The sequence below is a fragment of the Trichoplusia ni genome, chromosome 6, assembly GCF_003590095.1.
Source record: "Trichoplusia ni isolate ovarian cell line Hi5 chromosome 6, tn1, whole genome shotgun sequence".
Lineage (NCBI taxonomy): Eukaryota > Metazoa > Arthropoda > Insecta > Lepidoptera > Noctuidae > Trichoplusia > Trichoplusia ni.
In genome coordinates this window covers 8,902,029-8,927,258 of record NC_039483.1, presented here as the reverse complement: position 1 = coordinate 8,927,258, position 25,230 = coordinate 8,902,029, and the positions used below count along the sequence as shown (strand labels likewise).

At 34.3% G+C, this 25,230-nt stretch overlaps 2 protein-coding genes across 2 annotated transcripts; both read right to left on the bottom strand.

The window, feature by feature from the left end:
• Window positions 1-653: 653 nt before the first annotated feature.
• Window positions 654-4,587, bottom strand: LOC113494830 (probable 3-hydroxyisobutyrate dehydrogenase, mitochondrial). The gene is made up of 6 exons (XM_026873316.1): window positions 3,848-4,587; window positions 3,433-3,615; window positions 2,765-2,882; window positions 1,732-1,942; window positions 1,230-1,386; window positions 654-828 (listed from the first exon to the last, which is right to left on the bottom strand). Exons 1-6 carry the CDS (start codon window positions 3,983-3,985, stop codon window positions 667-669), a joined length of 969 nt encoding a protein of 322 aa, XP_026729117.1. The 5' UTR covers window positions 3,986-4,587; the 3' UTR covers window positions 654-666.
• Window positions 4,588-9,232: 4,645 nt separating this feature from the next.
• On the bottom strand, window positions 9,233-19,310 carry LOC113494895 (estrogen sulfotransferase-like). The gene is made up of 7 exons (XM_026873410.1): window positions 19,171-19,310; window positions 13,360-13,494; window positions 12,918-13,017; window positions 12,350-12,672; window positions 12,085-12,179; window positions 11,689-11,854; window positions 9,233-11,415 (listed from the first exon to the last, which is right to left on the bottom strand). The coding sequence occupies exons 1-7, from the start codon at window positions 19,250-19,252 to the stop codon at window positions 11,282-11,284; spliced, it is 1,035 nt and encodes a 344-aa protein (XP_026729211.1). The 5' UTR covers window positions 19,253-19,310; the 3' UTR covers window positions 9,233-11,281.
• Window positions 19,311-25,230: the final 5,920 nt, after the last annotated feature.

Here is a 25,230-nt window from a genome sequence, read left to right as displayed (position 1 = left end):
AGATCAAAAGTCCACACGCAATACGTTCCGCACATACGATATGTTTGTCCCTACCTCTGAAACCTCATTATAAGATAATCGCGTATGCGATTATAAAGTCGAGTTACTTTCGAGCCCGCTATTTGTATTCTAAAGATATTCAAATACTCTCGCAAGTCAAGGTCGCGACACTCGTAGTTGCTATCAATTCTATACGAACGTATTAAAATAAATCACTTTCGAAACAAAAAATTACTTTCGTTACATATCAATATCCATATTATAAAGAGGGTATCTGTAACCAAAAGACACCACTGCCATTATACTGTCACCAGATTTTTATCGTAGTCATTTATCTTTGTTTCGGTTACAAGACTAATTCAAAGAAATCGTAAAAGCATTCAAATAAATGGTTAAGTTTAAAAGACACTAACATTTTGCCCTCAATACATTGCATAGTAACTACTATCATTTCTCTATAAAACTATCACTGCTGAACGTAGACCTCAATCGAGGAACACTACTGCCCCTATTTGGGATCCGTCACATTATTATTTTGTTTAACAGATTATCGAACTATTCAAATCTAGCATCGTTATTAACGAAACTATAGCTAAATAGGGTTTCAATTCGGTTGAAATTAACCATCAACACAATAAATAAAACAACAAAAATGACACTTAAAATTTACTTATTTTTAATTTCTTCATTGAGGAGTTTGTAGACGAAAGAGAAGTCCTTCTCACCAAATCCACGGGATTCGATGACGCGGTACAGCTGCGTGGTCATGGCGCCGAGAATGACGGGGGAGCGGATGCCAAGAGCCATGTTGCTGGCCAGCTCCAAGTCCTGGAGGGAGATAGAAAGCAATAATTATTGATTGTATTTAAGAATGCCGTAGATTACATTCTCCCTGTCCAGTTTTTCAGTCTAGAAGAGACTTTAGTCAGAAATTATTATGTAGATTTGATATAAACGATAACGAGTTCAGATGATCAAGCATTTAAATAAATAGACCATCCTGATAATGGCTATCCTCATATCATAAAATATCAGAATTATAACCGAGTATGACTCGACTAATGAACAGTCATTTCACTACTCTAAGCAAATAACATTTAGCGAACACATCTTCAATCTATACCCTATTCCTCTTTAAAATATCGTTAATACAACAAACCACTTTCTTTCATCAAATTTCCCCAGTGATCACATTTATAAATACGAGTATATAAAAAAGGACTTTATACCTTAACCATATGCTCGTTCTTGAAGCCGTTGTCGTAATTTCTGCTAGAGGGCGCGGTGGGTATGAGACCGGGGACGGGGCAGTACACCTCCGTGCACCAGCAGCGGCCTGTAGAGTTGTTCAGGACATCCAACAAGACCCGAGGGTTGAGACCCATCCTGGAAAGAAGAGAATATAGAAGAGAAGACAGTCGATGTGATACTTTCTGAAGTCAATGTTTGCCTTTGACCAGGGTTGCGATGAGATTACTATTAAGGTAGTGAGTAAATGACGAGAAAAATAATTTAGTTTAAATCAAACAGGTTGATAATCAATAACATTCCCATTAAAGAGTATCAATATATGTAGAAACGTAAAATTTAAATTATTTCATTTAAAATAACGTTTATATACCTACTTATTTTACTGATTTGACCTAATTATCTACTTTTTTGTTTGGAAAACTTCTTTTTTACCCTCGATTCACCACTATAGGCATAGAAACTCTTTTGTTGTGTACTAACTTGATTCCCATATTCATGCACTCACAGGTGGCCCAGCAAGTGATACCCAAAAGCATGTTGTTAGTCAGCTTTGCTATCAGACCACTACCGATCTCTCCGCAGTAGAATTGCTTGACACCCATACACTTGAGGATGGGTAGAGACCTGTCAAAGTCTTCCTTGCGACCTCCGACGATGAAGGCCAACGTTGCGTTTTGTGCACCCATTACACCTGGAAATGCAAAAAGTTTTTAAGTTCTTTGAGGTCTTTAATTTATGGTCTAAGGGTGCAGTAGGAAAAGTAAGTACCTATTCTTTTATCGCTTAAATAAGATGTAACAGTTTCAAAACTATGTGAGATCTCAGTAGATCTATCTGAGCTTGTCAGTATAAGATCCCATTGATACGCCTAGGCGAAGCCATCATGAGCAATTTCTATCACTATAGTTCTGATAAGCAAAAGACGAAATAAAACTAAAACTACAGTAAGCATTTTCAATTTTTGTAATCGTTTAATTATAAACCGCAATTCGTCATAAATAAATTATAACAATTTTGTTTAGAAGATAACGATTTTAATTATTGGATGGCCTCTGGTAGATCTCATTTTAGATTAATGTTATTAACAAGGCCTCTGCATGTTGGACCTGTGTCCCCGTGTAAGCCTTTAAAAAGTCCGGGTCTCTTCCCATAAAATTATCCGTTGAATGAAGAGAGATTTTTAGTCAACTGATATAGTGTTATTGAAATGGCATCACATATACATTTTCTTGAAAAAACCTATTTTACATTAAGCACATTTTGTCCTTAAAAATCAATACCAATCAATTATGCGGTAGTGGACATTAGTCCGCTATAGATTTTTACCGTAAGTGCAATTTTTAGGATTTCGCTCTCTGCCAATCTGTACGTCTGGAGACGGACAATCGGAAAGCCTCAAGCCTATTCGTAGAATCTCGCCGCGGCGCGAGTCCGAATAGCCCTTAAGCAGCGCTTTAATACAGCTTTTACTTTTAGCCTTAAGCTAATGCTCTTTATATAATGTTATCTTCACCTCCAGAAACAGGAGCATCAGCGAAATGCTTTCCACTTTCCTGAGCGACGCAGAAGATTTTCCTCGACACGTTGGGATCGATTGTACTCGAGTCGATGAAGAGAGTGCCTTTCGCCGCCTGTTAGGTAGAAAAAATGGTAACTATTATGATGGAGTGAACACAATGTGTCATACAGTAGTATTTACGTTTACTGAACTTTGACATTTTTAAACTAACATTTAAGGTATGTGAATGTTGATTTAAAAAGTTATCATGTTGCTTGACAACTGGTAATCAAAAATTTGGTATTTTTTATCATATGCACGAAAATCGCGGAAACCAAAAAAATAATCAAATATCAATTCTTAAAAAAAAAACGACTGTATCCGTCCTATTGAAAAGAAAAAGTTCAAGTAGTTAGATCATGTCAGAAAAATATGGGTATCACGATGCTGAGATCAAAAAAAAAAAAAAGAAAACAGGCTAGTAAATAATTCCGTATTAACTTCACCTACTTTCTTTTAATTCACTGGTAAGACAAAGGGGGTTCAATACGACTGGAAGCCAACGAGTAAAAAAAAGCCTCTACAACAATTCAATCAGAAACATTCTCGAAACTCCTAAACATTTTTAATTTACTTTCTTTTGAAAAATACCTACGGAAAGAAACAGTAAAACAAATACTCGCATTTTTAACCACACCATCTTCTCCAAGGTACGTCTCCAGCACAATCTTGCTGCTGGGTAGACAGGAGATCACAACGTCAGCGCCCTTGACCGCCTCCGCGATAGAGCTGGTGCTGGTGACACCTCTCTTGGCTGCCGCATCCAAAGTCTCCTTGACTGGGTCGTAGCCACGGACTTTGTAGCCCTAAAACAGATCATTACCCACAACATGTCAAATTGTTATGACGTAGATGGTCATCCATCCAACCTACCAACCCACTTGTGCAAACAAGAAATATACCATTACTAGCAAATGATGATGATTATTAAAATTTTATTACTATTATTTAAATAGACATCTATCAAAAGCCGAAAAACGTTTGACCGCTTCATCGAGCTGTGCCTGAGCTGCTAAGAACCTCAAACGGTGCAAATACCTTTTTGGCTATGTTGGCAGACATAGGACCGCCCATGTTGCCCAATCCGAGGAAGCTGACATTCTTGTCAGCATTATTTTTGCAGCTGTAACTTCTGGTCGCCATGGTTAGGCAACACTGTGAGCCTCGTGCCGCCATCTTGGATTTACTTCTTACGCACTTTGTGTTACCAACACAACTGAACCTGCGTTACCGGCCACGTTGCCTTGCTGCTATTGTCAATGACGTCTTCAGCGGTAGCAATGGATGTGAGTAGCTAAATAATTGTGTAATTATTTCTGGGGGGCCAACAAGTCAAATTTTATGTGTATTTGATAATCTCCCTCTCAACAATTTTGAATCTTCTTATTCATTGAAGTTGCATCTACTTCTTAAAAGGCTTCGCCTCAAGTGATATGCTTTGCTGCTGCCAAAACTATGTTACTTTAATTCAGGTTCTCCGTATTACATTTTCGCGAGCACCCTATTTAATTCCCACTCTCATTCTATAAATATTGCTTTTCAAATCAGATTCTGTACAAAACTACACTTTAAAAAAATTATTCACTGTTTCAGACCGCTTCACTTTAAAACATATCTATACTTTTACGTTTTTTTTCCTTGCGTGATAATCACTTATTTTATCATCATTTTAGATGTTTACTTAACCGTTAACAATATTTCGTAATTTTGAAAAAATCTGAATCTACAATTTTACATTTTGAGTTAGTAAACAACTTTGACAAGTATCAGCTGTTTGGAAACGTCAAAATAATAAGAGTAGACGAGTATACGTAGTACAAGTTAACAACAAGGAGGTCGCAATGAAAATTATTTCTGTTAATGATTACTGAGCGAAATAAAAAACAAAAAATATTCACTCAAAATTCTTTTCAAGTAGGTAAGTATGTATGTAGTATGCTTGAAATAATTGTTATTATGTTTAGCACTGCAATATAAGCGACACGTAACTTTGCAGATCCAGCCCCAATTCTGCTATTTACTATGACCGATGAATAATGGCCTGTCAATTACCGATTTCATCAAAATTGGTCAGATACGTTTGTCGTCAAAGCCTAACAAAAAATCGCATTGATCACTTCAGGACTATTGTTGTAAAATTTAGAAAATCATTTCTTTTAATGCAAGACAATTGCAAAATAAGGACGAAAAGTGTGTTCCTATTATTTAGTTTTCAATATAACGACACGAGTACACCCACAATACGTGCATTCCTTGAGTACGTGGGATACATCTGTACCTCCAAAATCTCATTATAAGATAATCGCGCACACCGGTTATCAAGTCGAGTTAATTTCCAGTCTGCTATCAAATATATTCGTATTCTAAAGATATTCAAAGACTCTCGCGAGTCAAGGTCGCGACACACGTAGTCGCTATCAATTCTAAACAAACGTATTATAATTGAATCAGAACAGAAACTCTCTTTTGTGATTCTTTTAATCAAATTTTGATTTTGTTTTCTAGTTTGTGGTGTTTTCAAAAAGTTGGAATCGGTGCCGTATGTAAGTGTTCCACTTTCATAAGTTCAAATTTCTAAAGCTACTAGCTGTTGCCCGCGACTTCGTCCGCGTGGTTAGAAGAAATTGCGACGATAACTTGAGATTTAAACTATCCTATCTCTCAAGTTGGATCGAACTGCACATGGTGTGCGAATTTTATTATAATCGGTTAAGTGGTTTAGGAGTCCATTGAGGACAAACATTGTGACACGAGATTTATATATATTAAGATGAGATTAACTTATCTTCCTAATAAGACTAATAAGACAGAAGTATTAACTAAGTTTTAATTAACCAGCACTCAAATAGTTTGAAACATATAATTATATACTACATGAAATAACCAAAAAAATGTAGCCCAGAAAATGGTCGAAGTGTGTTAAATCGTGAGTTGCTGCTAACGAGAAATAATGTAAATATGTATGTAATTTAATTATTAAAACAGACCATTAGTGCCATCTGTGCATTTCAATGTAAATTATATATTGCATTGCGCCTAACATTTTAATAATAGCATAAACATAATTGTGCTTCTGATTGGGTTTTTTTATCAGGCGTTCTGAACATTAACTTAGTGTTTACTTATTTTTTTAGATTCGTTCACTAGGTTGCAGGTTCTAGTCCAAGCTATTTGCAAGAAATAAGGCATTTTATATTATCTGAACTTTAAAACTCTAAAATATAAATAATGATACCTAGAGAAACCGTGATTCTAAATTAGAATTGATATCGTCGAGCAACGAATAAGCAAAAGGAAGGCCTCAAATTATACAATTATTATCACATTGAAATTGATCAAAATAATACGAAAAATCAATTAAGAAACTCAATTTAGAAGCTATTTCTACTTTGTAATTAATCTCGAATCCTTTTAAAACTGAGCTTCAATTTGCCCTACATCCCAAACCAATTAAGACCCCTCGAAACAATAACTAAAGCAAACAACCCGGTCAACAAAAAACTACAAAAATGTTTCATCTTTAAACAAATATAAAAAGCTTTATGACACGCTAACATGACGAAAACCCCAATTTGCATCACCGCAGAACAATTACATTTGCATCCAGACATTTTTTATTTACAATTCATTTGTTTTTTGACGACTACTCCGCCAAATATTGTAGTCCTGAAACGAGAAGGGCACAACTCATATTTCATTTTTGTAATTTTGCTTTAATCTACAATGACGGATGTGTTCTTCTAGCTGTCTTTGACCTTCCACCACGTCTGAAAGTAATATTATACGAGCATATTTAAAAGACATAGCGGATGGGGGCCGTCTCTCTTCCTTTGGACTTGACTTCTAGTTTGTTTTTCTATAATAAAACATAAGGTATTTGTACCAGGAAACGCCGAACGAGCTCTTTACAATCCGATTAGTAAAGTCACTGTCTTAAAAAAAAATCAATCTATTGAATTAACAATCATCATTTATAAAAAATCTTAATTGATTGCATTAAACTATAAATCCGTCTTTTTAAATTCGTCATATTGCTTGTGTTGCATAATGCAGGAAAAAGTGTAATTCTGAGTTATGCTTTTTTCTCTTCGAGGGCGCGATGTGCCGAATAGTGAGTTAAAACAGACCGCGCCAAATTTTATATCTGCACTGGTTTAAGTAGTCTGCACTGGTTAGTATGAATTTGGCAGCTGTTACTTAAAGTACCACTGCTGGATAAAATATTACTAGTACTGTTACAGTAATGTTACAGTCCCTTTCAATAAAAAACATTTCTTTATAATTTACAATTTTTTTTTAAACGACACCGACACGACAGAGATTTTATCCTTGTATCGTGGGGAGTTTCACAAACATTCAAATCACATGCACAATGACACGATTCAAACTAATCACCAACCTGCTCGTACACGATGTTTTAAAATAAATTCTACTATACTGTACCACTCTATGACCGATTTCAGCCATAACAAATTCCATCTTTCCAGGTTCATGACCTAGTGTCCTATGCAAAAATCTTAGAACTATAAATATAAATTCAATTATGTTTCCTCAATACGTGATACAAATATAAAAAAATGTCAGCAATCATTGTAGACATTTTGCCTCCGGATTGCTTTTGCAGGAGTACGTAATAAGCCCGCCAGCGTTAACAAACGTTCGCCACCCTACACGATAGCCGCCTATTGTTTGCTTTGATAAATTAAACGGAAATACAAACAAGGCTTTATAAAAACCATTGTATATTTTGCTAACATTATCTCTTCTAAGTTTAATTATGTGAATATTTCTTTTGGCTACCTCCTATTATTCCTGAAAAAAAAACCTTTTGTATTTTATTAAATTAAGACCGCAAGAATATAACACTGTGGACTTATTATATTAAAAGAAACGTAAATTTAAGTTATTTCTTTCTTACGTAACGAAGTAAGTACCTATCTATATCTATACTTCTATACTAATATATAAAGCTGAAGAGTTTGTTTGTTTGTTTGAACGCGCTAATCTCAGGAACTACTGGTTCAAATTGAAAAATTTTGTGTTCAATAGACCATTCATCGAGGAAGGTTTTAGGCTATAAACCATCACGCTGCGACTAATAGGAGCGAAGATACAATGGAAAATGTGGAAAAAACAGGGTAGATATAAATCATAACTTATATCTTCTCACCACGCGGACGAAGTCGCGGGCAACAGCTAGTTAAAATATAACACAAGTGCAATCTGTTCTTTGACATTTTTTTAAAGAGAACTTCTACAATAGAGTAAACTAGTACATTTTTCTGTGCACTTGTGCCCAATCAATTTCAAAATTAGCATTACGCAATACGTGTCCTTTATTAAAAATGTAAAAAAAGTACCGCTCTGTCTACTGTTTAAACGAGGCAAAACCACAGCTGGCGCAAATTTTTATTTCTATTATTCAAATATTACCATATTGTTGGTATACTGAGACACACGATACAGAAGCACAAAACCTTAAGAATTGGTCAAGTTATTTCAAAGCTGCAAATACTATTACCACTAGGATGTAAACATATCCAGACAACATACAGAACAGCATGTATACGTGTTGTAAATATCTCCGTTTGTATAGAAAACACGTCCTGTCCAACACATCTGCATTGATATGCGTTCATGCAGATCACGCGCCTACAAATGGACGAAGCTGCGTCAGTGCGTAAAAACGACTATGATGCAGGTGCAAAGACCCGTAACATACAGCCGGACACACATCAGACAGTGTGTTAATCGCCTTGATAATTCAATAAAAAAATGATTTTTTGTTTATCCCTACTTCCCGTATATTTAATATCATAAATGCGAAAGTAACTCTGTCTGTCTGTCACATTTTCACGCATAAACCACTGAAGTAATTTTGAAGAAATTTGGTACAGACATGGAGTTGACCTTGAGAAAGAACAAAGGATAGTTTTTATCCCGGACTTTTGAAGAGTTCTTTTGGAAACGCGATATAACCGACCTCGACGCGGGCAAAGCCACGAGCGAAAAGCTAGTTTTTAATATTTTGAAAGTGGAACTATTTTAGTTGTAGAAGCAAATTGCGCAGAAATGACCACGGTATGAGTTTAGGGTTCCATTTCTCGTTCTGTAGTAGAATTGCGCGGATAGCCGAGGGGTTGAGGGCACCACGACAAACCTACTGAGCGCAACGTGTCGTTGGTTCGACCCCCGCTTTAAGAATTTGTGTGATCGGCGAAGACAAGCTTGTGCCTGGGTTTCTTTATGCATATGAGTTGAATATTTGTGTAATGGGGAGTCGTCTTTCTTAAATGGTTGGTTTGGTTCTTGAAAGGTAATCTTTCAAGATCAAAGGCCGATTTTGAATCAACTTTAAAAAATAACAGGTATTATTTTATCAACATTAAGAAGATATAAGTAGTACAATAAAACAATAACCCCTTATCTTAACCTTGAATTTTAATTCTTATCATCATATAAATACTTATCATAAGTCATAAATAGCGATCCGAGATACAGTTGGTAAAATATGTCGGTTTTCAAAATGCTTGATCATCTTACGTTTACATCACGAACCATATTAAAGTTTAAAGTACAATTATAAGATTGGTGATAATAATTAACATTTGCCATCACAATGTAGCATAGAAAAATGTGAATAGTCCGTCATACAGGTTTCGCGAAAATATTGAATACATAGTTTTCATTTTATCACATCATTAAAAAAAAAAGTTAGGAAAAATAAAAACACTTGTTAATGGAACGAAAGCTAGTGAGGGTTAGTAACATCACTTGTTTGTAAAATCGTACTGGTAAAGGACGTCACACGAGATATTATTTCACTGTGTACCATTCATTTTTTGTTTTCGAGATATAAGAAACAATCTGTATCCAAACTTTTTGGAAATCTGTCTTACGGATGGCATCGACTAGTTCTTCATCTATTAATTCTAAATAGCAGCTACTATGACAGGGACGGCGTCTCATTGCAACAATGAAAAAGAAGACCCAAAGTTTTTAAAAAATAGCATATAATACGACACGTCAAACCAAAATATTGACGAGATCTTAAACTAATTAAATAAATTGAGCGTTAAATTATTCTTAAAACTAATGGTATGTACAAATGAAGATGAAGAAGTTGAAATGTAATAATAAATGTAAAAGACAAACGTGTCAAAGGCATTCAGCTGTCAAAACGAAAATAAATTAGAAAAAATATTAATAATAATATTTACAAGATAAATAAATTACTTAAAAAGCTTAAATGCAGCATTATGATATTTGTCAATTTACAAGAACAAACCTATTTGCTAGCCTATATTAAGAATAATTATAATTTATTTGGAAAACCGCATTAGACCCGTTTGATAATAATTAAAAACAATTCCATATCATCACATAGTTTCTAATAGGAACATTTATCACCATCGCTTCTTAATTACTAATGATAATTGAGGTTAAGCCTCGCTCACTGCGGTTGGTCTATGGATGGGTGACCATTTGTCAATGGCATACTCCGAGCCTCGGAGAGTACGTAAAGTCATTGGTACCTAATGTCACAGACTTCTGATTTGAAAATCGATTTGTCATTACAATAGGATGATGACGTTTTTTTTACAATGTTTGACTTGTATTTTAATGAATAACAATGAATACATATTTTTTCTCTTGTTATACAAACTAAATCACAGCGAATGGAAATGAACCGTTTCGTCAGCTCTGCTCTGCTTTCACAAGCTTTCTGATGGAATAATAATATTTTAACTTTGTAAGAACGTCATCATCTATCCTATTCTGGCAACCAGTCTTAACAATTTCGGTCTCCCTTCATAAGACACATTAATTAAATAATAATTAATATAATTAATTAAATAAATAACAATACTAGAAAATGGCGAAAAATGGTACAAGAAATTAAATAGTTCTAAGTAAAATACAGTATCACAGTATTAATTGTGACTCCGATGGAATCCCACTCAGCATTTAACAAAAAACTACAGAAGAAGTTAATATCTTAAAAACGAATTGATCCATTAATGTCTTAATTTAAAACATTCATCTCCCAAGCAATTTGCATGACACCGTTGTTTCTCTGGCGTATTATTCAAAAATATATCAAATGATTCGAATCATACCTTTCAACTAGGAACGACATTTCAAACAACACTCAAATTTATGAAAATTACAGGTCTAAAGTCACTTGACTACATGATATGACAGCACATGTCATTTCCATCATTAGAGCCTTATCAATGTAAATTAAAATTTCTATTAGTCTTGACATTATTTCCTTTCTTAAAGTCCATCAAAACTGTCGCTTCACTTTGCATTCATGAAGGGTACTCTTGATACAACATACACACATATATTGATACAACTGTTAAACAAGCCAACACTAGCTCCTTTCTCACACGTACAAACGACAGCATGCATTCCTGTTCGCAATTTTTACATTCACGCTCAAGTTTGAGCTGATTCCAATAAATATTATAATCTGGTTATTTCATGGATAGGGAACGACGGGTAAGACAGATCGAGCCCTTTCAGCCGTGCAATGAGGAATTCTTCGGCTTGGAGTTGCATTTTCTCGTCGAAGTGTGTTTGCCATCCACCAGCCTCACCTGTAACCAACAAATAGCACATCGTTATGTAAGTTTCGAATATTGAGTCATTTTCTCCATTCATTTCGTAATATTTTTTTCCATTATCGAAACATGTTTAATCGTTATTAGATTAAAATAATAAATTGATTATTAGGGAGATAATTTTGTTTTTGCGAAAATTATTAGTTACGTTATACTTGTCGGCATCGAAATCTTTTGAAAAATGTCGTTTTTAGATAATTATAGAAAATTCAATTTTAATGTAACTTTTATTCAAAGGTATCGTCTTACCTTTCCTCACAAACTGTATGCTGTCATCGCCATTTACTGTGTTGTTGACATTTTTATTTTTCTGCATGCTCTTGAAGCTGAGGTGGTTCGCGAGGAGGTTGATTTCAGTTTCACTGTACTGCCTATTCAGGAACTTGCAAACATTTCCAATTTCCTTTGGTAAATCCTGCAACAAAAGAATCAAAATCGTTATTATCGATTTATAATCATGGTGAAGACAAGGCAAATAATTCGCAATGCGAAGCATACTTTCTACTACCTATAAACTATGCCAAGAAGCTGATCAATTTTTTGTAAGATTGTAATTACAAACACCTTTACTTAGTCAAAATGTGACAATAGTTGTATGGCCTGGCAATAGACCTATATGTAAATGATTATAAAAATAATATTTACCTTTAACATATCTTCATAAAATACGAAGTGTAGGTTCGGGTGGTGCCTCTTCGTCCAAGCTTCATTTGTATGAGATACTATCGGCGTCCAAGGCACTGAAAGCAGAGACTTCAAATTAATATACGACAAGAACCATACCATGTAAAAGGAACTTCTTCAAAAAAACAAAGTTTAGATCTGCATCGTTCACAAAGATAGTATGCATTTAGTTTTGATTAGAGTTAAAGCCAGAAAATCCAAAAACAGAAATAGAAAAAACACTTACACAGATCCCGTCTGAAAGCTTCCCAGAAATGCGAAAAGTTTGACCGCATCAAACTCTTGGCGATCATCTTGTGTAAATAATAGTAAGATACAGCTACATCCCTGGGATCTCTTGCCACATACACCACTCTGGCCGTATTCAGTAAGTTAGGAGGCAACATCGACAGAGGAAGATGAGTCTTAATAAATCTAGGAGAGGGTGCTTTATCCAATGACTTCCAGCTTGGAACCTTGACAGCTTCGTTGAGACCTTGGAAACTCTTCAAATTTAAGAAGTTCAGTTTGATAAGCTCGAATGCAATATCTGGAATCTGTGATGTGATCCTGTGAAAAGAGCAATCTAAATTAGTAGAGAAAAAGGCTAAAGAGGTAGTAACAGTTTACGTAATTTATAAAGATATGTTAAATCGAAATAATTATTAGTCCATCACTCAATTTATTTTACTTCTATGATTGATTAATTCTTGTATTTGTATTTAAACGGAATTGTTTATGGACAGCAGAAGTTAAAATGACAAGAACTGCTGAAGTTGGACCATTAGGACATTGAGGAAGAAATAAATACTTACTCTGCCATAGGGAATCTCTTGTACAACGGAATATCCTTTGCAGATTTGAAGTCCAAGTTGTTTTCTGCTAGCCAAACCATCTCCTGCATCCAGGTGGTGCCTGAAATTTTGATTTTAAAAATGAGTTATATTTAAAATTGTCAAGAGATTATATGGTCCTCATGGATTATTATGCAATCCAAAAGAATCTCCATTTAACTTCCCTAATTGAATGTATGTAGAATGTAGGTTAAATAAATGAGGTCAATCAAAGAGGCGACCGGGTGCTGTGGCGCAGGTTGAGGGCGACCGATGGCCAGCAGAGGACTGCACTAAGGTGTGTTGATTTAAACAACAAAAACAAACAATTAAGGGCTATTTTCGCCATTGGAACTAATGCGGTACCTTATACCACAGCTAGGTGTGCTTTAGGTTATAGGAAAAAATGTCTGTAAACACTAACCAGATCTAGGAAAGGTGATGACCCACACGTCGTCCGGACGGACTTGCATGTTGTATATTCCTTGGGCATGCTTCTTGAAGCTACCGGGCATCACGTACCCTTCCTTTCCACATTTCACGAAGTTTCTCGTATGACCTGTAATTAAATTTATAAATGTTAAATAAAATGTCTTTTGGCTCAGAACATCATAGTAAATTTTCATTAAGTAAAACTGTTCAGTTTAATGTCATTGAGACTGGCAATTCATATGTATATTGAATGATATTTTCAAATTCATTATCAAACTGGTTTTGATGATTGATTATAATGACTTTATGCATGATATGAAATTCTAGATCTGTGCTAAATCATTTTGCGAGATTAAAACTTTTGGGTATTTTATAAAATTACTGGTTTATAAGACGTAGCAACGAGTACATTGAGTGCAAATGATTTAGATTAAACGGTGAAACAATTGAAGTATAATTAAACGCTTAATGACTAAAGTTAAATACTTAGTCACTATTAATTGTGTATTATCATAGCGTACAAGTGGATCCACTTCATTTGAAGAATGTTTAGTTTCCCGAGAAAACATATGACTGGGACTATTCAATCAACTTTCATTTGTTTTTAGTTAAAGTTGTTTTAGTTTTGTGTAAGTTGTGTATTTTTTTAATTCACGTAGCAACAACCAATATCGTTCATTGGCTGCCTATAACACATGAGTAAGAGCATATTTGGAACATAATCCCACCAATCAAACTAAATTTATCTGAAGGAATTCGATAAACTACAATCGTACCGATCAATATCGTAAAGAAATAAAGCGATAAAACTGTAAATTATCGATAATAACATTTGAGGTGTAGTGACGTAGTTACTGATGTCACGAGATATGCTGTTATCGACCTAAATGTCGGTCGAACATAATGCAATTAGTCACTTTAATTAATGAGGGATTTTTTCGTGTTCTATACCCCATTCTATACCATTGTTTAACTGAAGCGCTTTAAACTTCTAATTTGACGAGGAGAGGATGAATACTCATATCATCGTAACAATTGAAGGTTTTTGCGTGTATTCCATGACATTTTCTCACGCTTGAAATTTGACTTGAAACTTTCCATAGATTTTATCTACTTTAGATAAAAATATACGAAATTCGTTCGGGACTTTACTCGAGATAATCTTTCATATAGTCATAGCTGTTTTAATGTAACTAACACCTATTTAGAATTATTTGGGTAACCTAACTATTCATTATCTTTTTGACACTATAGCACCTCTTTTTGAAACCTCTTTGCTTTTCTGATATTTTGGCTATGTGTGCCCCGCATCAGCAGGAGGTGGCATGGTGTTCTTGTGTGACAAGGACAATACACCACCTTTCCATTCATTTGTTTTTCAGCATAATTTCAGGCATAACATTAAAAAGGACCATAATATTGTACATACGAATAAACCCTATACTTTTGATAATGACTAAACGTACGATAATGACAAATCGCACTCGATGTACTAGCGATCGATTCGACAGATATGTTACAACGATTATGTATTCGATAAAATGTGATACCTGGTGACCGAGAATATTCTAAGACAACCTAAGATACTAAAATATGATACAATTTTATCATGTTTTATCTTTATATTTTTGACTTTCGTTGACAGCGGCTCCGACTGCTGCAAATCTACAATGAACCCACAGGAACATCTAGGTTATAAACAATCTGTGTACGAAATTTCGTGCAAATCCGTTCAGTGGTTTTTGTGCTGGTTTGTTTATAATATTGGTAGGATATGACAAAATGTATCTTTCTTTCATTTTGTTTCTGAACCATGAAGATACACTTTCTTAAATAGTTCGTCAAAATTAAACTTATTTCAGTTAGAATTTAATTATACATCCTTATCAGTGTGACGTAACCTACAATTTGTTACCTAAGTGAACACAAATTACTTGTTAACCTAGTTAATAGAATATTAATTAATTAACTGTAGTTTGCACCGAGCAAATACTCAGTACACTTGATATCTGTACGATGAACATACAATTATATATATCTTCATTTGTTTATGGCTATGTTGTATAGTGGTTTGAGACTTGAAGAGAACATTATCCCTACTAATATTATAAATGCGAAAGTAACTCTGTCTGTTTGTTTGTTACGCTTTCACGTATAAACTATTGAACTGATTTTAATGAAATTTGGTACAGAGATAGGGTTGACCTTGAGAAAGAACATAGGATAGCTTTTATTGAGACTTTTGAAGAGTTCGTGTCGCGGGCGAAAAGCCAGTTTAAAATAATTAGGAGGTGAATTTATGAATACCGGTTGCGTGGTTATATGTCAGACTTAAACTTTGAAAGAATTGTAGCAAGCAAATAGGAGCGACTCCTACATTCTTACAGAGCAAACATGATGGATTGATAATCCTTCTTCGGAAAGTGTTCCAAAGAGGATATTGTAGGCATTTTTAAATATGCAGAGCTGTGTTTCTATGATAATAAATAAACACTCGATGACGTATAGAGTTATAAACGTAAGCCCTACTAAAAGTGGTATCTCCAACTTATCTAAAGATATCGATACGATAACAACTTACATATATCGATATATGTAAGTGTTGTTGCACCTATATTATACGTTATATAATTACGGAACACTAAACGTCTTTACAGTTTTGCGATAAAAATGTGTTATCAAGAATCAAGAATATTTATTTGTTAAACATAGGTGCATTAAATGCTGGTGTTAAATATACATAAGGAGCGCTATGTTTTGCCATGAAGGCATATATACATTTTTAGGTACTATTTAAACCATACAAATGAATTTGAAACATACAATAAGAAATAAAATTAAGAGGAAATAAAAAAATACAATAATAATTAAAATGAATCATTTAGGAAATCATCCACAGCATAGTAACATTTTTCAATAAGCAGTGAGTGAGTCAGTTATGAAAATACAATATCATTGAAAACTAAATTTTTAAATACATTTGGTGTGTTTCATGATTTTATAAGGTTTTTGGATACGGTATCCATTTTTCTAAATAAAAAGAAATAAATCTTAATTTTTTTAATTACCTTTATTATATCGTGCAGTCGTATTATTTCGCGTCGACGAGTATTATATCAACTAAGTTTTTTTATGATTTATCACCAACTAATCTTATTTTCGTATGAGATATGATTTTTTTTGTCAATTAATTATTACCTACTGATTTTGTCATATTTTATAACAGTTTAAGTAACGCCGCCATTTATCGGAATGTTTATAACGGTGTTATTTTTCTTTCAAACCAGTGAAATATAAATTAAGAACTAAAAGCAATGTGTTTTCATAAAAAGGCCTGAAATTCTAGGCATTGGTTTAAAATAAGTTGTAGCTATCAGCGCAGAGGTTGGTCATATGCTTCCTAGAAGTCTAATTGACTGCCGAAGCCAACATCGTACGCTGTAGCCCTAAAATCAAGCTACACAAACGATTTATCCTACGTCCCAAACAATACTTGAAAGGAACTGATAGCTTTGTAGGACTCAGGCAAGACAATAATTTCTAACCTAGCTCTTTAAAACACATCCCTCAATAGACATATTAGACTCTTTAGCGACTTATCTACAATCAGTAGTCAACATGCTGAAATACATAGGAATAACGATCAACCTTTTTTTGACGTTGATTGCTGAAATGTTTCTTAGCTAGGAACTGAAACGCATCACAGCTGTTCTGCTAACAAAGACAGCACTAGTTTTCTTTGCTTAAAAATAAATAGGAATATTTTAAATCCGCATATAAGTGTAGCATGCATGCATACGGTACATTGTAGCTTGACAATTGCCAAACAAACTCTGGGAGAACTAGCTGTGAGTTAATCAAATACAGATAACCTATATTTGTCATCACGAGATTGAGATTAGAATCTTACAATAACTTAACGTTAACGTTAGGTAATAAGACACTTTCTGCTTATCTTTATATTAATCTAAGCAGATATTGAGATATTATTCTTAAAGAAAATTTTTCTCGCGATTTTGAGATTCTATCTCCTTTCTAGCAAAAGCTGACTTTGAACCATTTTTTCTAAATCAATTGAGTGATGTACACAGGTACTTAGTTTAATTACTCACACAGTCTCCTTTGAAGCTCTTAGAAAATTATTTTGCAGTTAATTCTTGGTACTTGGTACTCAGTACCAAAATTTAAAGTGAATTAAGTTGAAAACAAATTGACATAGTAGGATAGTAGATTGTTAGAACTATACATAAAATTACTAGAATTCAATTATTGGGACAAAAGCAGAAGAGTGAAAAATGAAAAATCCATGCAACGGTTTACTTGGTCATGCATATTTTGACTAAAAATGTCGCGCTTTTTGAGTTATCGAAAAAAAAATTTTCTCTCAAAAAAAAAAGAATGCGAATTGATGTAATGAACAAAATAACTGGCGAATACATATTTATCATATTTTGATTAGTTTCTGTTTTGTTTATCTATATTGTCCTTGATTTTCGATATTAGATAAAACAGGTTATTGATTGGTTACATATATTATGAAAACCGATACATCAAACCAAAATCATTAAAGAAAAAGAGTTAAGTTAATATTTGTAGTGAACTGAAATTAATAATTGTGCTGAAACGAAATAGTTAAAATGTTTTATCCGTTCAGCTAGGGGGTCTATCACCGTTCCTCATAGTTAATACATAAGTATAAGAATACTTAAGTAAGCGATGATGCCATTCCTAGATTCTAAGACTTTAAGAAGTGTCTCCTTCAATTATACTGGACAGTTATAAAAATTATGCTCCTTGCTCCCAAGACATGTTATATGTCTGTCCTAACTGAAACATCTATAATAATAAGACTATTAAAGTCCCCGCTTTACTTTAACGCCTTGTAGAGGACTATCATGCTAACACAAGTTTTCTTTAAGAGCTGGTAGTAGGCCTCCTTTTGACTAAAGATCTATGTTCATTTTTTTTCCCAGTTCCCAGAACAGTTATAAACTTGCCTTATTTTCCGTACTTAACAGGTGTTGGTTAGTAACTACAAGAGATAAATAGCTCATATGGTTTAGTCGTTATCTCATCGTTTTAGGCTGCATGTACCCCGGTATCAGTGAGCTAGGTTTAGCCGGTCGCAGCTCTGTCATATAGCTAACGTTGTGATAAGCAATGACTTGGATAATATCTATTTGTTTAAAGAACGACCTTGGATTTTATTCCGGTTTCTCATGTCAGAATGATACTTATTTTTTTAAGTTTTAGTTTGATTACTTCTGGACTAGTAGTTTTACCTCGGTGGTATCTCGTAATTCAAACCGGTCTTCTTTTCCTCTTATTTTTTATTCCTATTTATTTCTATTTTTTAACGTTTTTATTTTATGCTACTATGCTATGTTTCAGTTTGAAGTATTAACTTTTTTTCAGTAAATTTTTAGTATGAAGTAAGATTTAAGATGAAAAAAATATATTGCTGATGTTGATTTTTAATACATGTAAATGTATATTTTTTTTAAATTTTTGAATCGGTAAATTAACATTTACCGCTTTTCACTTGTCACGAGACTCAAAGGTCATGTTATCTTTAGTAACACTAACCATTTCTTTTAATGAACCTAACTTAAATTACCAATTAAACCCTATAAATTATTAGAAGCAAAATTCAATAAAATTTTCATAATTTTTCTCTCTACAATTCCTGTTAAAAATCAACAAAATACCTAACGATGCCAAAAACAAAAACAATTTACGACATACCATATTAACCGGCATCCAAATAAATAAATAATCACAGACACGACACAACACTACGCACCTAGGACACATTTTCGGATCAACTTTTCTTCTTCGGGCGTACAATTTTTCATTTCGTACGGTAAATCCAACTGCGGCGCCATCCTGCCTGTTTCACTAACGTTCTCTAACACACTGTGATATTAATTCGCAACACTAAGGTTTTTCAATAAGGGTATCCTTTTATATTTAATCTAATCATATCTATTGATAAGGATAACTGATATGTGCGTTTGCTGAACTCCTGTTTTCTATAAATATTGGCTGATTTTTGTCAGTTTTGTATTTTTGCTTGAGTTTTGTGTAGTACAGCCTGTATGTCGTCCTGTGAGATGACAGAGATAAGGATTATCGTGCAAAATGAAAGCAACAGTTCAAGGCCTTATTGAGTTCAGATACTGCGAAAATATTTTTGAGATTCTTATGGATCTGATGATGATAAAAATGGGGATGTGGAAGGATTTTTATGGGGGACCATAAAAAACCCCTCATCCTTTTTTTCGCACGCAAAACTATTTCATTTGAATATTTTCCACACTATTGACAGTGCCCAGGCACTGTCAATAGTGTGGCCAATACTTATATTATTATATTTTTTTTTTTAATAATGCCGCAATGACCCTGAATCACTCGTTCACAAGTCTCTTAACGGTTTACAGTTCTCTGATAGTTTTAATTATGATTTTGTTTTATAGTAAAAAAAATATTATCTATTCTAGAAAAAAATGAAAAAAAAAAAGTTTTATGGGTACACGTTATATTAAAAAATTTGGCCGGCCAGCTTATAAAAGAAGCTATAACTACAAAGCAATTCTAAAAAAGGAACAAAGTCTATATCATTATATGTATGACGTAAATGCAATGATTGCGATTCTGGAAGCAAATTACGTGTATTTAGAACAATATACGATTTGATTAGCATTATAAAGCATGCGTTAAAGTAAGTGCGTAACGAATTTTAATCTTTGAGCGCGTCCTACATCGAATTTGACATCTAGAATTAAATAAAAATAGGATTTTATAATAAGATTTTGTAATCTTATATCTAATGAAATTATGCAAGATCTAAGGATAAAATATAAGTTAAGTATTTGGAACTGCTTGCTTTACGATTTTTTTAATGGCGCTATCAAATTGATTTTTTGTAACGCGGTGGTTTTTCACGGACATTCAAGTCACATGCACAAAGACTCAAACTCAAATCAGACTCAAATCAAGCAGGGCAACAAAAACATCAACTACCTATAAGTCTCGTTAATGAACATGAGAAAATAGATGAGGATTAAAAAAAAAAAGTTAAAATAACACTATTCGTGGGATTTGGCAAAGAGGACTTATTTGAATTTGAATAATTTTCTTCCACCTTAGAGTTGGAGTAAACCGAACAAAACCAACGAATACAGATTCAAATACTCTTTCTTTTACTATTATACAAAATACTGAAGAAGATTTTACTACAAGATTTAGACGCATGTTACGGATAACTCTTCAAAACAAAGAAGTAAAGCAAGTAATCTATAACAACTATATAAATTATGTTATTTTATGACTGAAAAATACCATTCAATTAACTAAAATTTTAAATAAATTTGTTCCTTTTGAACTGGAACTTGTATTTCTGTGTGAGCGTGACATAGCTCTAAGTTGATGCATATTTAGCGAAGACTGAGTTAAAGAGCTATTTAAAACGTGTCCGTCATCCGTTACCAGGCTGTGTTTAACGAAATTTGATGGCGTGACTGTCTTAATTATTAAGTGGGTGTAAAATAAATTCCATGTTAGCCGCATGGCAAGCGATCGTTGGGCCAAAGTCACCACACTATGGGAGCCAACGGATGGACGGCGTTGTCGTGGGCGACCTAGGAAGCGGTGGCGAGACGACCTTAACGCTTACCGCGCAGGCTGGTTCCATGCGGCCCAGAATAGAGAGTCGTGGAAGGATTTGGGGGAGGACACAGTGGGCTAGAGAAAAAAAATCGAGGATGCGTTGATAAAATTATTAGCTACAAATGTATTTATCACTCAACCGACTTTTTTACTCTGATGTTCGTGTTTCTGACTAGCACTTAATCGGGTCTTGATATATCAGAATTAACTCTACTTTATCCTAACAAATAAATACAATATCACCAAACTCAATTTTAAGAACATAACATCAGTCTTTACTAGCAAAAGTGTACATGGAAGCAATTAATTATTTGACCTCTACATTCATTAACATTCGCTGTTAAATTAAGTTTCTATGAAAATTTTCCATCGTGATCCAGTTTCATTGGTTCAAGGTGTTACAAATTAGTGAAGTTAATTGCGTTTGGCATACTATAGCATTAATCAATGTGATTAATACTTTAGATTCTATGAGTGTAACTTAATGTTCCACCTGTTCATTAAAACAATATCTTTTGTTTCTTCTTAACGGCAATAAAGGAGGAAAATAAAATGATAATTTTGAATAGATAAAAAAACACGGAAAATAAATAAAATTTGAGAATTTATAGATAATTGTAATTAGTAGTAGACTATCTGTCATAATATGACGATAGTAAGATATATCTGTTTTATTAAATAAATAATTATTAAAGGAATACAACCGGTCAAGTACGAGCCTATCTCGCGACACTGTGGGTTCCGTACAAATGAGATTAAGAAAAACAAAATTGGTCTAAACTCAAATTTATGATCTCAACAACCTTATCCTTAATCTATCTTATTTGTTGTTTAATTTCTGGCCGTCTCATCACTCCATTGTGGGATTAATGAGTAGTGGTATTCAACCTTTACCTAAACGACTCTCGCACTAAGGAATTTAATCCTTGTATCGCGGGGAGTTTCACAAACATTCAAGCCTTATGGACAAAAGCACCTATACTCACGACAAGCTATCATGAATCACACAAACGCTTGTCCTTAGCAGGAATCAAACCTACAACACGTCGCGCTAACTGGGTTTGTCGTGGTGACCGCAACCACTCGGCTATCCGTGTAATCCAACAGAAACGTAATAAAGGATGTGTTTAAGATCTAATTGATTCAATTTTGTTATGATATAAAGGAGCCTATTGGCATAGTGATTTTTTCTAAAGACCTATTCGACTTCAGGAGCTCGTGGAGCTCGTGGCTAAGCTATAACCGCGTAAGTGATTCGATCATAGGTTAAGCTATGCTTGACTCGGTTGGTCCGTAGATGGGTGACCATCTTCGTCATAACGAGTTCCTCCGTGTTTCGGAAGGCACGTTAAATTGTGGGTCCCGGCTGTTATTCCTACATCTTTCACAGTCGTTACAAGTAGTCAGAAGCTTGAAAAGTCTGACAGCCAGTCTAACCAAGGGGTATCGTGTTGCCCAGGTAACTGGGTTAAGGAGGTCAGATAGGCAGTCGCTCCTTGTAAAACACTGGTACTTAGCTGAAACCGGTTGGACTGGTAGCCGACCCCCACATAGTTGGGAAAAGGCTAGGCCAATGATGACCTATTCGACTTCTATTCTAAGGGACTCCTGAAAGGATCTACACCTTAAAAAAATACGTCATACACATTTTTGATAGACTCTGTTTTACAATGTTCTCGTAGTGAAATATATTCAAAAAGTAAGTGATAACATTTCGGTAACAGTATTTTGAATACGTATCAGATGAACTGAACTTGTTGAAAAAGACACGTTTTAAAAACTCATTAGCATTTTAAATTAATAGAAAGCCAACGTGTTACTCTGATAAAAATAATTATTTTACTTAAATGCTGTTGGAGTACCGATGTGTTATCACTTTAGCTTTTGACTCATATTATCAATTATACGCACCAAAAATATAAGGATAATACAGACAAAAATTAAAAAGGCGGGGCTTGTGACTAATAAAGGTTAAGCCGCACTTACTACGGTTAATCTGTGTTGGGTGTTTTTTAAACATTTGTAAACACCAGTACACATTATCAATTCTCATCAAAAGGATTATATTCATATCTGATATAATCAATACTAATTTTAATTCGTGCGTAAAAATATTTTACCGTTTTAACTTATCTAAAATCGCTTAAAAATCATTTTCGATTACGTATGATACAGGGTTTTCCAAAAAGAGGTGTTATTTTGAATAGCCCGCTATTTCGGTAGATGTCACTGACACTTTTTTGAAATTTCGAATAATTAGAAATTATTCCCGCAATAAAACAGGAGCTAGACACGACCTTACTTTGAAAATGAGACAGGAGCAACATCTACGGTCAATGGATTCGCTATCGAGAGATGATTAATGATTTTTAATCGACGGAATTGGATGGGATTAATCTGGGTAACGTTTATTTTGAAGAAGACGACGCTACGTGCTAAGTTGCCGGACCATGTTATCAATTGAAGCGGTGATCTCTTTGCAACTTCTTCCTTTAGGCCTGGCCTTACTGTAAATTATTGAGATACAGGGATGAAAATTTCCTCTGACGTCAGTTCGATTTTTGCCATGCAGTTACATCACCAGTCTCCACTCCGTATGTTTGATTTCTGAAGACGGTGAGGTTTCATTCAGTGTCGACGGTCTAGCCGTCTAGGTATCCTGCCAATCCATACTTTATCGATTAAAAAGCATTCATCACCACCAGTGTGCTTAGTCAGATTGGCGACTGCATCACCTAATAAAGCAGACTGTGGCAGACTTAAAAAAAACCTTGATTACAGGATCCCTTCAGATTTTAAAATAAAAAAAAACATTTAAAATTCATTTACTTTTAACTAACTTATGAAAGTGTAGATTTTGAAGAAGATTTCAAGGCAGACAAAGTATTAAAAGTTGTATCATTTGTTCATAGTGAGTAAGCTTGGATAAGGAATATTTGAAATCGGCAAGCCGCAGTGAGCGATCAAATACTCAAACCTTCAATTTACGAGACATGTATCCAAAAATAGACGTATATAATCTGGCACTACATGTACTAAATGAATGTGGCCCCCGTTTATAGATACGAGGCCCATATTAGGGGCCAACAGAACTGTGAAAATTACAAAGAATCAGGGGTGGCTTCCATCGGTGTATAATATGTACTTATCTAGACAATTGGTAATAGTAGGTCATGTCATCGATCTGATTTATATTCAGTAGGTACGGATAAAAATACGTCACTCACTGTACAATCCTTTACCAGAACGTATGACTCACAAAATATATCACTTGAAAGTAGAAATTAATATCTCTAGATGACTCACTGGTACTTGCACTAAAGTGCATATTACCACTTTTTAAGTAACATTATTACCACCCTTTTGTATTTTTGCACCTACTTCTTTTCTTGTGATTTCTGCATCACCCCATGGTTACCTGGAATTGGTTCGCCATTGTACATTGATCATGTTTAAGACAAGTAAAAACATCTAACTAAATGCCTCGTATCGCGGTGTATTCATAAATACTGAAATAGAACTAGAAGTTCTATTTACATAATTTAAGGAAATATGACTTTGATACTGAAATATCAAAACAAATAGATATTTAAGAAGTCTGAATGTTAAGCTGTATTTTTTTAAAAGGAGCAAAATTGATAGATATTTTCAATCGACCGGTATGCCTCTTTTTGTTTTCGGGTTCATAGTAGTGGCCCTAACCTATGCCGATGGCGAGGGAATATGACGGACTCTCGCCAACTAAAAATACCCGGGGTACCTTCAACTGCCTGAGCCAGGGTCACGGGATAGCTCACGTATACTCTACGAGACCCTAGCTCAGCCCTGACTTAGACTTCTTGAATAGTGAGTTACCCCTTTACCCCTTACTCCTCATATGAAAGTCTTACTTGACCCGCCCCACGCTAAACATTGGCATTACGCTCCATGCTACAAACTTCGTCAATAAGGCAACCCTGTATTATAGATGACACATAGTTAGTTTGTCATAAGTGACAGATACCCCACACGAAATTACTCACCGTAACTGACAATTAGATCGATTTGTAATATTTATCTGTTTGTACACGTGCTTCTGGATGAATCACAAATGGTTTATCATATCTCGTAAATCATGACTCTTAACCAGATTCAAGTGGCCTAAATGATAAAGGAGTTTAATCCTTGTGTCGTAAAGAATGAAAGTGTGTGTCAA

What these genes read in the sequence shown, in the direction of transcription:
- LOC113494830 (XM_026873316.1), bottom strand. Translation starts at nt 3,985, where the DNA reads ATGGCGGCACGAGGCTCACAGTGTTGCCTAACCATGGCGACCAGAAGT. An exon ending in CTGCCAACATAGCCAAAAAG is followed by an intron (nt 3,616 to 3,847) that starts GTATTTGCACCG and finishes GATCTGTTTTAG; the next exon opens with GGCTACAAAGTCCGTGGCTA. An exon ending in TGCATGAATATGGGAATCAA is followed by an intron (nt 1,387 to 1,731) that starts GTTAGTACACAA and finishes TCTTCTTTCCAG; the next exon opens with GATGGGTCTCAACCCTCGGG.
- LOC113494895 (XM_026873410.1), bottom strand. Translation starts at nt 19,252, where the DNA reads ATGGCGCCGCAGTTGGATTTACCGTACGAAATGAAAAATTGTACGCCC. An exon ending in GATCCGAAAATGTGTCCTAG is followed by an intron (nt 13,495 to 19,170) that starts GTGCGTAGTGTT and finishes ATTTAATTACAG; the next exon opens with GTCATACGAGAAACTTCGTG. An exon ending in TTTATGAAGATATGTTAAAG is followed by an intron (nt 11,855 to 12,084) that starts GTAAATATTATT and finishes CTTTTGTTGCAG; the next exon opens with GATTTACCAAAGGAAATTGG.